Source organism: Capra hircus, chromosome 7 (genome assembly GCF_001704415.2).
Source record: "Capra hircus breed San Clemente chromosome 7, ASM170441v1, whole genome shotgun sequence".
In the NCBI taxonomy this organism is placed as follows: Eukaryota; Metazoa; Chordata; class Mammalia; order Artiodactyla; family Bovidae; genus Capra; species Capra hircus.
The window spans coordinates 86,099,522-86,116,828 of NC_030814.1; the positions used below are offsets into that span (position 1 = coordinate 86,099,522).

The following is a 17,307-nucleotide window of genomic DNA, read 5'->3' on the forward strand; positions in this document are numbered from 1 at the left end:
AAGGCTTGCTCTTTCTTGTCCAATACTCAACTATTTCAGGGACCCACATCCACCATCTGTATGCTCTCCAGCTATGTTTCCTCCTCCCTAGACTTTCTGATTTACAGGAGTTCCATGAGCAGAACTTAAGTTAATTTGCTCTGTTCCAGGATTCACTGTGTTTCTAACCAAGCTACCCATTGTGCTTTTTCTTACCTTATAATTCATAAGCTGTTGGGAAGCTTTTTAACATAGAATACAGTCACCCATTTGCTCATGATAGTTTTGTATTCTCAGTGTTGCTCAAATAAACTTCTCAACTTGAATTTATGACAGCTTTTATAGATGATTTTTTTTCTTTATATAGGTATTGAAATATCACATCAAAAGCCAAAACCAAAAGAAAATAGGGAAAGTCAGTGAAGAAAAAAGAATTAGAAGAAACTCAATATGTATTTCATGTTTTATTGACTTTTACAGGTTATGTAGAAGTGCTGGTGATACCTGCTGGAGCCAGAAGAATCAAAGTTGTGGAAGAAAAGCCAGCACACAGCTATTTAGGTAACCTGTGTAAAGACACAGAGCCCATCCAAGTTCAAGCTTAGCTGCCTTGCCCTGAGAGTTCTGTGATGAGCAGAACGTCAGTGTGTTTCTAGTTACATATATGAATTTCCCAGGAAGCACCTCTTGTCAAGTAGGAATTTTTTTCCTTCCCTCCCAGGGACTTCCCTGGAGCAAAAGCAATGTGGTTGACTATGCGTTTTTTGGCAGCAGAGGCGGGGGGGGGGGGGAGTTATTAATTACTTCCTCATGTTAATCCACGTTAAGGAACAAATACTCATTGGAGGATTTGAATATGTTTTGTTTCATATACACATATATATTTCATATATGCATACACATAAATATACACATATCCATGTTTGTTGCATGTGCAGATGTATACATAGATGTGTGTGTGTGTGTATTTGCTGATTACTCTATAATTTGGAAATCTTGTGGGATTCTTAAAAAAAATTCTATGTACTAAGAGGACTTGCTCTTTTAATGGAAGACAGTGAGTCCCTTGGACAGCAAGGAGATCCAACCAGTCCATCCTAAAGGAGATCAGTCCTGGGTATTCTTTGGAAGGACTGATGTTGAAGCTGAAACTCCAATATTTTGGCCACCTGATACAAAGAGTCGACTCATTAGAAAAGACCCTGATGCTGGGAGGGATTGGAGGCAGGAGGAGAAGGGGACAACAGAGGATGAGATGGCTGGATGGCATCACCGACTCGATGGACATGAGTTTGGGTGGACTCTGGGAGTTGGCGGTGGACAGGGAGGCCTGGCGTGCTACAGTCCATGGGGTCGCAAAGAGTCGGACATAACTGAGCAACTGAACTGACTGTTCTCTCTTTTGCCTCACTTCAGGTATATGCATCTATGAAGAAAGTTTTTTGTTTTTAATTTTGAAATGGGAAAGTTGGCTTATAATATTTTGATAGTTTCAGGTGCACTGCATAGTGCTGACATATGCATACATTATGAAATGGTCACCACGATAAGTCTAGTAATGATCTGTCCCCAAACGAAGTTATTACAGTGTTATTGATCATATTCCTTATACTGTATATTATAAGACTTGCATTGCTTATTTCATCACTGGAGCTTTTTATCTCTTAATACCTTTCATCTATTTCATATACCCACTACCCCCTCCCTCTGGCAGTCACCCCTTTGCTCTCTGTATCTAAGAGTTTCTTTTTATTTTGATTTGTTTGCTTGTTTTCATTTTTTAAATTCCACATGTATGTGAGATCATACAGTATTTGTCTTTCTTTGTCTGACTTATTTCATTTACCATAGTATCCTCTAGATCTAAATATTTGTTGCAAATGGCAAGAATTCTTTTTCTTTTGGATGATTAATAGTCCGTTGTGTGTATAAACCTCACTGAAATACTTTCCCACACCATATACAGAAATAAACTCAAGGTGGATTAAATTTTTAAATTTAAGACCTGAAACCATAAAATTCCAAGAAGAAAACATAGGTAGTAGTTCTGTGACAGCAATCTTAACAATATTTTTTGTGTGTTTTTGATTTGTCTACCTGGGCAAGGCAAATGAAAGCAAAAATAACCAAATGGGACTATGTCAACCTAAAACCTGTTAACAAATGACAGGTTCTATCTTCTTTATCTATTCATCTATCATTGGACACTTAGACGAATGAATACTTCTATATCTTGACTAATGTAAATATTGCCACACTGAACATCAGGGTGCTTATCCCTTTTTGAATTAGTACTTTTATTTTCTTTGAGTTAATACCTAGGAGCGAAATTGCTGGATCATATGGAAGTTCTGTGTTTAACTTTCTAAAGAATCTCCCTACTGCCTTCCATAGTGACCACACCAATTACACTCCCACCAACAGTATAAGAGGATTTTCTTTTTTCCACATACTGCCAACACTTGTTTTTGTTTTTTTGATGATAACCATTCTGACAGATGTGAGGTGATATTTCATCATGGTTTTGATTTTCATTCTCCTGATGATTAGTAATTCTCAGCATCTCTTTATGTACCTGTTGACCATCAGAATGTCTTTGGAAAAAATTTCTCTTCAGAGCCTCTGCCCACTTTTTAACTGAATTGTTTAGGGATTTTTGATGTTGATTGTATGAGTACTTTGTATATTTTGGATATTAACTTCTTACAGGGTATATTGTTTGCAAATATCTTCTCACATTCAGTAAGCTGCCTTTTCATTTGTTGACAAATTTTTGGTTTGACATATTCCCATTTGGTTATTTTTGCTTTTGTTTGCCTTACCTGAGTAGACAACTCCCCCCCAAAAAATATATTGCTAAAACTGCTGTCAAAGAGCATACTACCTATGCTTTCTTCTAGGAATTTTGCGGTTTCAGGTCTTAAATTTAACACTTAAATCCATTTTGAGTTTATTTCTATATACGATGTGGGAAAGTAGTTCAGTTTGGTTCTTATGCATGTAATTGTCCAGTTTTCCCAATACCATTTGTAGAATAGCTGTCCTTCCTCAATGTATATTCTTGTCTCCTTTGTCATAGGTTAATTAACCATAAAAAATTAATTTATTTCTGGTCTTTCTGTTCTGGTCTATTGGTCAATGTCTATCTTTCTCCATGTTTGGTACTAGACTCTTTTAATTACTGCTGCTTTGTAGTATCATTTAAAATGAGGGTATGTGTGTTACCTACAGCTTTATTCCTCTCTTTCTAGATTGCTTTGGCTATTCAGGGTCTTTTTGTTTCCAAACAAATTTTAGAATTATTTGTCCAAACTTTCTGGAAAGTGCAAGCAGTCTTTTGACAAGGGTTGCAATAAAGTTGTAGATTGCTTTAAGTGGTATGGTCATTTTAACAATAAAAATTCTTCCAGTTTATGAGTTCAGTCTGTCTTTCCATCACCTTTTGTTGTCTTCAGTTTCTTTCATTAATGCCATATAGTCTTCAATGCAAGTCTTGTACCTTCTTAGTTAGATTTACTGTTAAATATTTTATTCTTTGATGTAATTATAAATGGGACTGTTTTCTTATTTTCCTTTTCTGATGATGCATTACTAGTATTTAGAAGTGCAACAGATTTCTGTATATTGATTTTGTATTCTGCTACTTTTCTGAATTCATGTATTAGTTCTAATAGTATTTTGGTGACATCTGTAGGATTTTTTGCATATAGGATCACGCCATATGCAAAGAGTGATAGTTTTACTTCTTTCTTCCAGTTTGGATTGTTTTTCGTGTCTGACTATGGTGGCTAGAACTTCCCATGCTATGTTGAATGAACATGGTGAGAAGGCATTTATCCTGTCCCTGATTTTAGAGGACATGCTTTCACCTGTTGACCACTGAGTAAGATGCTGACAGTGCTTTTGTCATATCTGGCCTTATTAAATATCGAGGTATATGTCTTCTATTTCCACATCGTTAAAAGCTTTTTTGTTCTAAATAAATGTTGATTTTGTCGAAATCTTTTTCTGCATCTTTTGAGATGACCTTTTTTATTTTTTATTGCTCACTTTGTTTACCTGGTGTATCAGGTAAATATTGATTTGTGAATATTGCACCATCCTTTCAGCTCTGAGATGGCCCTAACTTAATCATGATGTAGTGATCCTTTTAATGTATTGTTGAATTTTATTTTCTAGTCTTTTTTTGAAGATTTTTGGATCTATGTTCATCAGAAATATTGACCTGTAATTTTCTTTTCCTATGTGGTCTTTGTCTAATTTGGGTATCAGGGTGATACTTGCCTCGTGGAATACATTTTGATGCGTTCCTTCCTCTTAAATTTTGGGGAATAGTTTGGGAAGGATAATTGTAAACTCTTCTTTAAATATTAGGTAAATTTGCCTGTGGAGCTATCTGGTCCTTGAGTTTTGTTTATTGGAAATTATCTGATTAATGAATCAATTTCATTACTGGGAATTAGCCTTTCATACTCTCTATTTCTTCCTGAATCAGTCTTGAGACATTGCGTATTTCTAGGAATTTATTCATTATTATAGGTTATCCAGTTTTTTGTATACAATTATTCATACTAATCACTTATAAATGCAAAAAAGCAAAATGACTGTCTGGGGAGGCCTTACAAATAGCTGTGAAAAGAAGAGAAGTGAAAAGCAAAGGAGAAAAGGAAAGATATAAGCATCTGAATGCAGAGTTCCAAAGAATAGCAAGAAGAGATAAGAAAGCCTTCTTCAGCGATCAATGCAAAGAAATAGAGGAAAACAACAGAATGGGAAAACTAGAGATCTCTTCAAGAAAATTAGAGATACAAAGGGAACATTTCATGCAAAAATAGACTCAATAAAGGACAGAAATGGTCTGGACCTGACAGAAGCAGAAGATATTAAGAAGAGGTGGCAAGAATACACAGAAGAACTGTACAAAAAAGAGCTTCATGGCCCGGATAATCACGATGGTATGATCACTCACCTAGAGCCAGATATCCTGGAATGTGAAGTCAAGTGGGCCTTAGAAAGCATCACTACGAACAAAGCTAGTGGAGGTGATGGAATTCCAGTTGAGCTGTTTCAAATCCTGAATGATGATGCTGTGAAAGTGCTGCACTCAAAATGCCAGCCAATTTGGAGAACTCAGCAGTGGCCACAGGACTGGAAAAGGTCAGTTTTCATTCTAACCCCAAAGAAAGGCAATGCCAAAGAATGCTCAAACTACCGCACAATTGTACTCATCTCACATGCTAGTGACGTAATGCTCAAAATTCTCCAAGCCAGGCTTCAGCAATACATGAACCGTGAACTTCCTGATGTTCAAGCTGGTTTTAGAAAAGGCAGAGGAGCCAGAGATCAAATTGCCAACATCTGCTGGATCATGGAAAAAGCAAGAGAGTTCCAGAAAAACATCTATTTCTGCTTTCTTGACTATGCCAAAGCCTTTGACTGTGTGGATCACAATAAACGGTGGAAAATTCTGAGAGAGATGGGAATACCAGACCACCTGACCTGCCTCTTGAGAAATCTGTATGCAGGTCAGGAAGCAACAGCTAGAACTGGACATGGAGCAACAGACTGGCTCCAAATAGGAAAAGGAGTACATCAAGGCTGTATATTGTCACCCTGCTTATTTAACTTCTATGCAGAGTACATCATGAGAAACGCTGGACTGGAAGAAACACAAGCTGGAATCAAGATTGCCGGGAGAAATATCAATAACCTCAGATATGCAGATGACACCACCCTTATGGCAGAAAGTGAAGAGGAGCTAAAAAGCCTCTTGATGAAAGTCAAACAGGAGAGCGAAAAAGTTGGCTTAAAGCTCAACATTCAGAAAACGAAGATCATGGCATCTGGTCCCATCACTTCATGGGAAATAGATGGGGAAACAGTGGAAACAGTGTCAGACTTTATTTTTTTGGGCTCCCAAATCACTGAAGATGGTGACTGCAGCCATGAAATTAAAAGACGCTTACTCCTTGGAAGAAAAGTTATGACCAACCTAGATAGCATTTTCAAAAGCAGAGACATTACTTTGCCAACTAAGGTCCGTCTAGTCAAGGCTATGCTTTTTCCAGTGGTCAAGTATGGGTGTGAGAGTTGGACTGTGAAGAAGGCTGAGCGCCGAAGAATTGATGCTTTTGAACTGTGGTGTTGGAGAAGACTCTTGAGAGTCCCTTGGACTGCAAGGAGATCAGCCCTGGGATTTCTTTGGAAGGAATGATGCTAAAGCTGAAACTCCAGTCCTTTGGCCACCTCATGCGAAGAGTTGACTCACTGGAAAAGACTCTGATGCTGGGAGGGATTGGGGGCAAGAGGAGAAGGGGAGACAGAGGATGAGATGGCTGGATGACATCACAGACTTGATGGACGTGAGTCTGAGTGAACTCCAGTAGTTGGTAATGGACAGGGAGGCCTGGTGTGCTGCGATTCATGGGGTCGCAAAGAGTTGGACGCGACTGAGCGACTGAACTGAACTGAGCTGAATCTCTTATGATCCTCTGTATTTTGTGGTGTTGATTGTAACTTTTTTTTCATTTCTAATTTCATTTCATTGGATGCTTGAGAAAATATTTCTAAATTTTTAAATATTGCTTCTGGAAAAAATGTATCGGCTATTATACTTAGGCCAATTAATAATTTTTAAATATATGAAAGAAAATGGTATATTGTCAAAATATATATTGCTTATAAATTAATATTTCAAGCTAATTAAGTCATGTAAAAGTCTCTTTTATAGCCATGGCATTCACTGACATCTAATATTACACATCTGGCAAAAGGCTATTCTTCCAGAATTTAAACATCATATTTATATTATCTTTTTTCACATTATGATATTTTTAGCTAATATTGGAGTAGGGCTGGAGGAGGGCCTCCCTGGTGGTAAAGAACCTGCCTACCAATACAGGAGATGTAAGAGATGCAAGTTCGATACTTGGGTTGGTAAGATCTCCTGGAGGAGGGCATGGCAACCCACTGCAATATTCTTGCCTGGAGTATACCATGGACAGAGGAGCCTGGCAAGCTATGGTTCACAAAGAGACTTGACTGAAGCTATTTAGCACAACTCACACAGCACATAGTTGATTTACAGCGTTGTATAGTTTCAGGTGTACAGCAAAGTGATTCAGTCATATTTAACGTTTTTCAAATTTCTTTTCCATTTAAGGTATTATAGAATATTAAGTAGAGGCCCCTATGCTATACAGTAGGTACTTACTGATTATGTATTTTATATAATAGTGTATGTGTTAATAGCCACCTCCTAATTTATACTTCCCTTCCCCCTTTTCCCTTTGGTAACTGTAAGTTTGTTTTCTAAGTCTGTGAGTCTGTTTCTGTTTTCTAAATAAATTTGTTTGTATCATTTTTTTAGATTCCACATATAAGTGGTATCACATCATATTTGTCTTTGTCTGACATGCTTCATTGAGTATGATAATCTCTAGGTCCATCCGTGTTACAAATAGCATTATTTCACTCTTTTTATGAGTGAGTGATATTCCACTGTATGCATGCACCACATCGTCTTTAATCATTCATCTCTCAGTGGACTTTTATGCTGTCCTTATCTTGGCTATGATACATAGTGCTGCAGTGAATGGTAGGGTGAATGTATCTTTTCAATTTCTGGTTTTCTCCAGATGCATGCCCGGAAATGGGATTGCAGGATTATATGATAGCTCTGTTTTTAGTTTTTTAAGGCACCTCCATACTGTTCTCCATAGTGGATATACCAGTTTACATTCCCACCAGCAGTGTAAAAGTGCTCCCTTTTCTGTACACCTCCAGCATTTACTGTTCGTAGACTTTTTGATGATGGCCCTTTTGACTGATGTGAGGTGATAACTCACTATAGTTTTGATTTGCATTTCTGCAATAATTAATGATTTTGAAACATCTTTTCATTTGTTTTCTGGCTATCTATTTGTCTTCTCTGAGGAAATGTCTATTTAGATCTTATGCCCATATTTTGACTGTTTTCTTATATTGAGCAACATGAACTGTGCATAATTTGGAAATTAATCCTATGTAAGCCACACCATTTGCAAATATTTTCTCCCATTCTGTGGGCTTTTTTTTTTTTAATGATTTCCACTTTTAAGTTTAATTAGGTCTGTTTATTTTTGTTTTTATTTTCATTAATGTAGGAGGTAGATCCAATAAGATGTTGCTGCAATTTATTTCAAAGCGTGTAATGCATGTATTTTCATCTATGAGTTCTATAGTATCCAGTTTTACATTTAGGTCTTTAATCCATTTTGAGTTTATTTTTGTATCTGGTGTTAGAGAATGGCTACTCAGTTACCCATTGTTGTTTGGTAGCATATTATTTAGCCTCCATATATTTGTGGTTTTTGCACTTTTTCTTGTAATTTATTCCTTATCTCATAGTGTTGTGGTTGAAATAGATGCTGCAGATGATTTCAGTTTTCTTAAATTTACCCAGGCTTGCTTTGTAGCCCAACAAGTGGTCAATCCTGGAGAACATTCCATGTGCATGTGAGAAGAATGTATGTTTTGCTGCTTTTGGATGGACTGCTTTATATCAATTAAGTCTGTTCAGTCCATTCTGTCATTTAAGGCCTATGTTTCCTTACTGATTTTCTCTCTTGATGATCCGTCCATTGATATAAAGGAGGTGTTAAAATCCCCCACTATTATGGTGTTACTGTCAGTTTCCCCTTTTATGACTGTTGTTCAGTTGCTCAGTCGTGTCCGACTCTTTGCGACCCCATGAACTGCAGCACACCATCTCCTGGAGCTGGCTCAAACTCATGTCCACTGAGTCGGTGATGCCATCCAACCATCTCATCCTCTGTCATCCCCTTCTCCTCCTGCCTTCAATCTTTCCCAGCATCAGGTTCTTTTCTAATGAGTCAGCTCTTCATATCAGGTGGCCAAAGTACTGGAGCTTCAGCTTTAGCATCAGTCCTTCCAATGAATATTCAGGATTGATTTCCTTTAGAATTAGCTGGTTTGATCTCCTTGCGGTCCAAGGGACTCTCAAGAGTCTTCTCCAATACCACAGTTCAAAGGCATCAATTCTTCAACACTCAGCCTTCTTTATAGTCCCAACTCTCACATATATACATGACTACTGGAAAGACCGTAGCTTTCGTTATACAGACCTTTGTCGGCAAAGAAATGTCTCTGCTTTCTAATATGCTGTCTAGGTTTGTCATAGCTTTGACTGTTAGTGGTTGCCTTATATATTGAGCTGCTCCTATGTTGGGTGCATATATATTTACAATAGTTATATGTTCTTAATCCCTTGATCTTAATCTAGTTTCCTATTATCTCGTAACAGCCTTTATTTTAAAGTCTATTTTCTCCGATATGAGTGTTGCTACTCCGGTTTTTCTTTTTTTTTTTTTTTGTCTGTCCTTAACAGATCAAAGTCAGCAAATGCCCTCTTTGGTTGGATTCTCAGTCTCCACATAATTTCCCAGTGTTCCCATGCTGTGGGGCTCAAGCCTGGGCCCTGCTGTATTCTCTGCTATGCTATCTCTCTCAGGAATCACGTTTTGCTCCATTCTTTACATTTTTATTTGATGTAAATTATCAAATTTTCATGTACACCTCAGAAATAATGTCTAAATCAAAAATTGCATTTTCATCTGTGCAGAAACCTCTTTTTTAGTTTTCCCATTATAGTCAATGTATCTGTGTCCTATGACTGTTGTGACTGTTACCACAACCTTGGTGGTTTAAAATGAGAGGAGTGTAATTCTGCCAAAGTTCTGGAGGCCATAGTCAGTTTTACTGGACCAAAAATCAAGGTGTCTGCAAAACCATGCTCTCTTTGAAGTTTCTCGGGTGGCATTCAGTCCTGATCCCTTCCAGATTCTCTGCTACCTGCATTCTTTTCCTTTGACCGTAGCACTTCAGTACGTACCTCCCTAAAATCATTGCCTTCTCTTCTTTGTCTGTGTTCCACTCTTCCTTCCTCTTAAAAAGCTACATGTGATTGCATTTTAGACCCACTATGGTAATATCCAGGAAAATCTCCCCATCTGAAGACCCTTAATTTAACCATATTTGCAATGTTATTTATTTGCCATATAAGATAGAATTCATAGGTTCCAGGGATTCCAACATGAATATCTTTATTCCCCTTAAAACCCTTTTTAAAAAAATTGTGGCAAATACATATAACAAAATTGACATCTGACCTATATTAAGTGTATGGTTTGATGGTAGTGAGTACATTCACTATGTTGTACAGCGACCACCATCCATCTCCAGGACTCTTAATCTCGTAAACCTGAAACTCTGTACCCTTTAATAGTAACTCCCCATTCTCCTCTCTTCCCAGTCCCTGGTAACCTCCATCTTGCTTTTCTATCTCCATGAATTTGTCCACTCTATGTATCTCATACGTATGGAATCACATCATAAATGTCCTTTTATGACTGACATATCCTTTACCATAATGCCCTCAATATTTAGCTATACTGTAGCATAAGTCAACATTCCCATCTTTTTAAAGGCTATTGTTCCAATGTCTGTACATATATATGTATGTATGTTTATATATACATATACATATATATATACATATATGTAAAACACCTTTTGCTTATCTACTTATTTATTCATGTATTCGTGGCTTGCTTTCACATTTTTAGCTATTGTGAATAATGTTGCTATGAATATGGATATACTAATATCTCTTAAAGACCTGGCTTTTCATTCTCTTGAGTATATACCCAGAAGTAGAATTCTTGGATCATAGACTAATTTTATTTTTAATTTTTTTAGAAACTATGTAACATTTTCCAGAGTTACCACACAATTTGCAATTTCTACCAACAGGTTACAACGGTTCCAGTTTCTTCATATCTTCACCAACACATTTTCTATTTTAATAGTTCAGTTCAGTTCACTTCAGTTCAGTCGCTCAGTCGTATCCAACTCTTTGTGACCCCATGAATCGCAGCACGCCAGGCCTCCCTGTCCATCACCAACTCCCAGAGTTCACTCAGACTCATGTCCATCGAGTCCGTGATGCCATCCAGCCATCTCATCCTCTGTCATCCACTTCTCCTCCTGCCCCCAATCCCTCCCAGCATCAGAGTCTTTTCCAGTGAATCAACTCTTTGCATGAGGTGGCCAAAGTACTGGAGTTTCAGCTTTAGCATCATTGCTTCCAAAGAAATCCCGGGGTTCATCTCCTTCAGAATGGATTGCTGGATCTCCTTGCAGTCCAAGGGACTCTCAAGAGTCTTCTCCAACACCACAGTTCAAAAGCATCAATTCTTCAGCACTCAGCCTTCTTCACAGTCCAACTCTCACATTCATACATGACCACAGGGAAAACCATAGCCTTGACTAGATGGACCTTAGTCGGCAAAGTAATGTCTCTGCTTTTGAATATGCTATCTAGCTTGGTCATAACTTTTCTTCCAAGGAGTAAGTGTCTTTTAATTTCATGGCTGCAATCACTATCTGCAGTGATTTTGGAGCCCCAAAAAATAAAGTCAGCCACTGTTTCCACTGTTTCCCCATCTATTTCCCATGAAGTGATGGGACCAGATGCCATGATCTTCGTTTTCTGAATGTTGAGCTTTAAGCCAACTTTTTCACTCTCCTCCTTCACTTTCATCAAGCGGCTTTTTAGTTCCTCTTCACTTTCTGCCATAAGGATGCTGTCATCTGCATATCTGAGGTTGTTGATATTTCTCCCGGCAATCTTGATTCCAGCTTGTGTTTCTTCCAGTCCAGTGTTTCTCATGATGTACTCTGCATATACGTTAAATAAGCAGGGTGACAATATAGTAGCCATCCTAATAGCTAAGAAGTGTTATCTTATTCAGGATTTGACTTGTATTTCTCTAATAATAAGTGACGTTGATTATCTTTTCATGCACTTGTTGGCTTTGTATAACTTCTTTGGAGAAATATCTGTTCAGGTCTTTGCCCATTTTCTATTTAGGCTGTTTGATTTTTTTGTTGTTTTTGATCAGTTTTTTTCCTCTGTATATTCTGGATCTGAATCTCTTTATCAGATTGATTTTCAGATATTTTCTCCCAATTTGTGGGGTTTTACTCTGTTAATAGTGTCTTTTCATGTAGTTTTCAATTTTCATGTAGTTTGTCTGTTTTTCTTTTATATTCTGTCCCTTTGGTGCAATGTCTAAGAAATCATTGTCAAATTCAATGTTGTGGAGCCTTTGCCTTTTATTTTATTGTAAGACTTTTATAGTTTTAGATCTGACATTTAGAAATTTGATCCATTTTGAGTTAAATGTTATATGTAGGATTAGAGTCCAACTTCAATTTTCTGCATGTGGATACTCAGTTTTCCTAGCACTACTGGTTGAAAGACTGTCCTTTCTCCATTGAATGATCTTGGCACCCATGTAGAAAGCATTTGGCCATATATGTGAAGGTTTAATTCTGGGATCTCTGTTCTATTCCATTGATTTGTATGTCTGTTTTTATGCCAGTAACACAGGTTTTGATTACTGTAGCTTTCTAGTAAGTTTTGAAATCAGGAAGTGTGAGTCTCCAGCTTTGTTTCTATTTTTCAAGGTTTTTTAAGTTATTCAGAGTCTCCTGAGAGTCCCTATAAATTTTAGGATAGATTTTTTTAAATTTCTGCACAAAAAGCCAGCAAAACTTTGATAGGGATTGCACTGAATTTGTAGGCCACTTTGGATAATACTGACATCTTAACAATATTAAGTCTTCTAAGTTATGAATCTGAGATGTGTTTTCATTTATTTATCTTCTTTAATTTCTTTCAGAAATGTTTTTTAGTTTTCACTGTATACATAGTCACCTCTTCAGTAAAGTTAATTCCCAAGTATTTAATTCTTTACGATGCTATGGTACTATAAATAGAAATCTTTTCTTGACTTCCTTTGTTCATTATTAGTGTGTGGAAATGCAACTGCTTTTTGTGTTTTTATATCCTGCTACTTTACTGAATTTATTCATTATTTCTAATGAGTTTTTTGCAAAATCTTTAGTGGTTTATACATATATCATCTGCAAACAAAAATAATTTTAATTCCTCCTTTTTGATTTAGATGCCTTTTGTGCTTCTGAATTTGGTTCAGAAGCTAGTGTTTTGTTGAGGATTTTTGTATTATTATTCATGAAGATAATTGATCTGTAGTTTTCATAGAGGTGTGCTATCAGGAAAATGTACAACAACAACTGTGGGAAAAATTCTCACTGAAAACACTTTAAAATGTTGAACAGAGTACAGAATGAGAGGGGGGGAAAAAAAGGAACACTTTTTAAATTTACCTCTGAACTGGAAAGACGTTAGGATCCCTCACCTGCCAGAAACAAAATGAGAACAGGAAGCCAGAGTATAAGGCTGACTGAAGCCCTACTTATGCTTAATCCTGGTGATCAGTTTAGACGTTGAGAGCCAGCAGGAACTGGACAGAAGACAAAGCCCAGGATCTTTACAAAGTAGAAACTCAAGACCTCTGTGTAAAGGGGGACCCCAAAGATTTTACAAACTCAGTGTGAGCTCAGTATGAGGAGACACCCTGTGTATGTTTCCTTTGTACCACAAAAGGAGAAAAATCAAGAAATGTGTCTGTAGTAACTTTGGCACTGAGTGAAGGTAGAAAAGCTACTTTCCTCAGCATTTGCAAACCAAAGTAAATTTTCCTATGGATTTCTAGCACCAGTTTACTCTATGAAGTCCAAAATCCTCAAGACATTTCTTTTAATGAGGTTACCAAGGTGGCTGGTATGTGCAAATGCAAGTCCTTTTTGAAGATAAGTCACCTTTAAATGAGGCCTCAAAAGAATTCTATAAAGTTCAACAAATACAATTTTATAGTTTTAAAAAAAATGTTTAGGAAATACAGAAGGAAATAGACATCATAAGCAAAACACATTAAAAAATAAGGGAGAGCAGAATCAGACATATATATTTGTATCATATACAGAAAGCAAAAAAATATTATGGCAATGTTTTTAAATATATAAAGGAGGAATTTAAAAATAAGAATTAACAAAAGTTGGCTAAATTTGTATTTAAAGAAGTAAATATAATTTTAAATGAAAATTTTAAAACTCGCTAGAAAATAAAATAGACAATCAATATTCCTAACCAATAGGTTAGTTATAATGGAAACTGTATGTAGATGTTAGTATTTATTATCTACCTTAAGAAAAATAGCATTTTTAGTAAATTTGGAGAACAGTCCGCCCTTGCTCTTCTATTTTACAGTAAATATTATATTAAAATTGGTATTCTTTTTTCCTTATATATTTGAGCATTGATGTTTCCTTTCTGGGAAGGTTTTATAATCCCCAAACCTAACTTCTTTTGTGTTTGTGTGTGTGTGTGTGTGTGTGTGTGTGTGTGTGTGTTTATAACTATCCAGATATTCTTTTTTTCTTGCGTCAGATTTGTTAATTGGTGTCTGCAGAAAACTAATACATTTAACTTATCCTATCAGATTTATTGTCTTGAATTTGTTTATATTATGTCCTTATTACACTACAGTGTGTGTAAGTATTATAACAGTATTTCTCCTGTCGTTTCCGATATTAATTTGTCTTTTTTCTTAATCAGAGTTTTGTCTGCTTTTGCACTTTTGAGATAACCCATTTTTAGTGTTATTAATTGCATCTATTGTTAATCTGCTTTCTATTCAATTGACTTCCGGTCTTATTTTCGTCTTGCTTACTTTAGGTTTAAATTGCTGTTGTAAATACCATTTTAAGGTAGAAACTCAGGTAATTGATTTTAGTCCTTTTTTCTTTGCGAATATGACAGTTTTTCTGTCTAGGCACTGCTATAGCTGCATTCCACAATTTTTATAGGTCCTGCTTTTAGTTTAAAATATTCTGGAATTACCATTGTGATTTCTTCTTTGACACGTGGGTAATTTGTAAATATATTTTTTATTTCCAAATATTTGTACATTTTCTAATAGGTGTTTTGTTATTGATTCCAGTTAAATCTGTGTCTAAAGAGAATTTACAGTTGACCCTTGGACAACACGGGGGCTGAGGGTCCCTCCCCTTCACAAAGCCGAAAATCCAAGTATAATTTATAGTCAGACCTCCATATAGACTTTTCCTCCATAAATGCCATTTCTCTCTATCTGGGTTCAATTCAACATTTGTGAATTCAACCAACAGAGGAGGCAGGGATGGTTATCACGTGGTAGTGAAGTATTTAGCCTTGAAAAAAATCCACATATAAGTGGCCCACGCAGCTCACATGCCTGTTTTCCAAGGGTCAGTTGTTCTGGGTATGATTTCAACTGAGGCTTGTTTCATGGCCTAAGGCCTATATTGGTCAATGTTTCACTTATATTTGAAAAAGATCATATTCTGCAATTGCTGATTCTTCTCTAATATCATTTGGCTCCATTTGCTCTATTTTTGTCTCAGGTGTTCTATGTTCTTATTGATTCTCTACTTTTATCAACTAAAGAAAAAGAACTATTGAACTCTCTGATTAAAGTTGGGGATTTTTCTGTATCTCCTTCCACTTATGTCAGTTTTTGCTTCATGTATTTTGATGTTCTGTGATACACTTAGGATTATATAATTGCCTTAATAAGTTATAGATGTCATTTAATAGTTTACATTTAGAGTAATTTATGTTTAAATGACATTTTAAAAATTCTCTTTTGATCTCAGAATATTCCTTGCCCTGAAGTCCATGCTATCTAATATTAATATAGATGATACATTTTGTTTTTTTAGTATTGAGTGCTTCTTTCTTTCCTTTTAGGTTTAAGCTCCCTATCTTTTATTTTTAAAGTGTTAGTCACTCAGTCATGTCCAACTCTTTGTGACCCCATGGACTGTAGACCACCAGGCTTCTCTATCCATGGAATTCTCCAGGCATGAATACTGGAGTGGGTTGCCATTCCCTTCTCCAGGGGATCTTCCCCACCCAGGGACTGAACACAGGTCTCCTGCATTGCAGCAGATTCTTTACTATCTGAGCCACCAGAGTAGTTCCCCCTACCAAAAAAGTACATTCTTGCAAATTGAATAGCTAATCCTTTTTTTCTCTGTTGCCTGAAAATCTCTTTCCTTTAATATTCAAAATACATTTGAATGTAATTATGGACGTATTGAATTTTTCTGTGTATTCCATTCCTTTTTATTTCTTTTTTCTCTTTATCTGACTTCTTGTTGGAATATTTTTCAGTATTCCATTAGTCTCCTTTATTTGCTTATTAGCTGCATATAGTTCATGTTTTATATTTTCATTTGTTGCTTAGGATTTACCATATGGATTTTTAACTTATTATTGTCTCCCTTCAGATTATATTGTATCACTTTACATATAATGCAAGTTCCTTAAAACACTGTACTTCTCTTTACTTGCTTCCTTCCCTTTCTTTGTGCTATTATACATTTTATTTCTACATTTTATATAATCAATTTATTTCTATATTTGCTTTCAGCACCAAAATACAGTCTAACCATTTATGTTTCAAATAGTCAATTATGTGAAAAAGAATTAGTGAAAAAATTGTTCTCATATTTTTGTACATTTGTCAACACCAACATTCTTCATACCTTCACTTAGAAACCTGTTTCCATCTGAACCATGTTCCTTAAGCCTGAAGAACCTCCTTTAATACTTCTTGTCAAGCAAGTCTGCTGGCAGCAATATTTCTTAGATTTTGTTTTTCTGACAGTTTACTTTGCCTTCATATCTGAAATACATTTTCACTATATTCACTATTTTGTGTTGGTTTTTTTTTTTTTTTTCACTTTAAAGATTGTTTCCTTGCATTAGTCCCAATGGTGTATCCAGGGAATTCTTACATCTTTCCCCCCCTATATCCAATATTCCTGTTTCTTTTCTGGCCAATTAAGATTGTTCTCCCTATCATTGGGTGCTAGCAGTTTGAATATGTTGTGCCTTGGTATGGCTTTCTTTGCACTTATCCTATTTCAGTTCCAGTGTACTTTTCAGATCTGTAGGCTAATGGTTTATATAAAATTTGGAAAAATTTTGAGCATTATGTCTTCAAATAATTTTTGTACCTATCCTCTCTTTTCAGGGAACCTTAATTCTAGGACTCATCCAACTTCATTTCTAACTTGCCAGCCTTCCTAGGTTCTCCTCTGAATAGTCTATATGTTCAGTAAGATCTCTTCACTGATAGCAAAAGATGCATGTTTTACAGCCCTACACATGCTCCAGGAGGTGTGCAGTTTATAGGTTCTAGGTAGTTAGTCTTTTCCCAAGCTTGAGGAATCTCACTCCACTTATTTGCAGCTTAGTATTGAGTTTCAGGCTCAAAGGGACACCTCTGCAGATTTTTGTTTGTTTTGCTTTTGTAATAATTGTATTTTATGTTTTGGTTGTTTTTTCTAATT

General features: G+C 36.1%; 1 protein-coding gene across 1 annotated transcript in view; it reads left to right on the forward strand.

The window, feature by feature from the left end:
- ADAMTS19 (ADAM metallopeptidase with thrombospondin type 1 motif 19) overlaps nt 1-17,307 on the forward strand; it is a 263,593-nt gene that overhangs the window by 191,208 nt on the left and 55,078 nt on the right. The window contains exon 16 of the mRNA XM_018050709.1: nt 460-540. Coding sequence (XP_017906198.1) covers nt 460-540 — 81 coding nt within the window. The remainder of the gene's footprint in view (nt 1-459; nt 541-17,307) is intronic.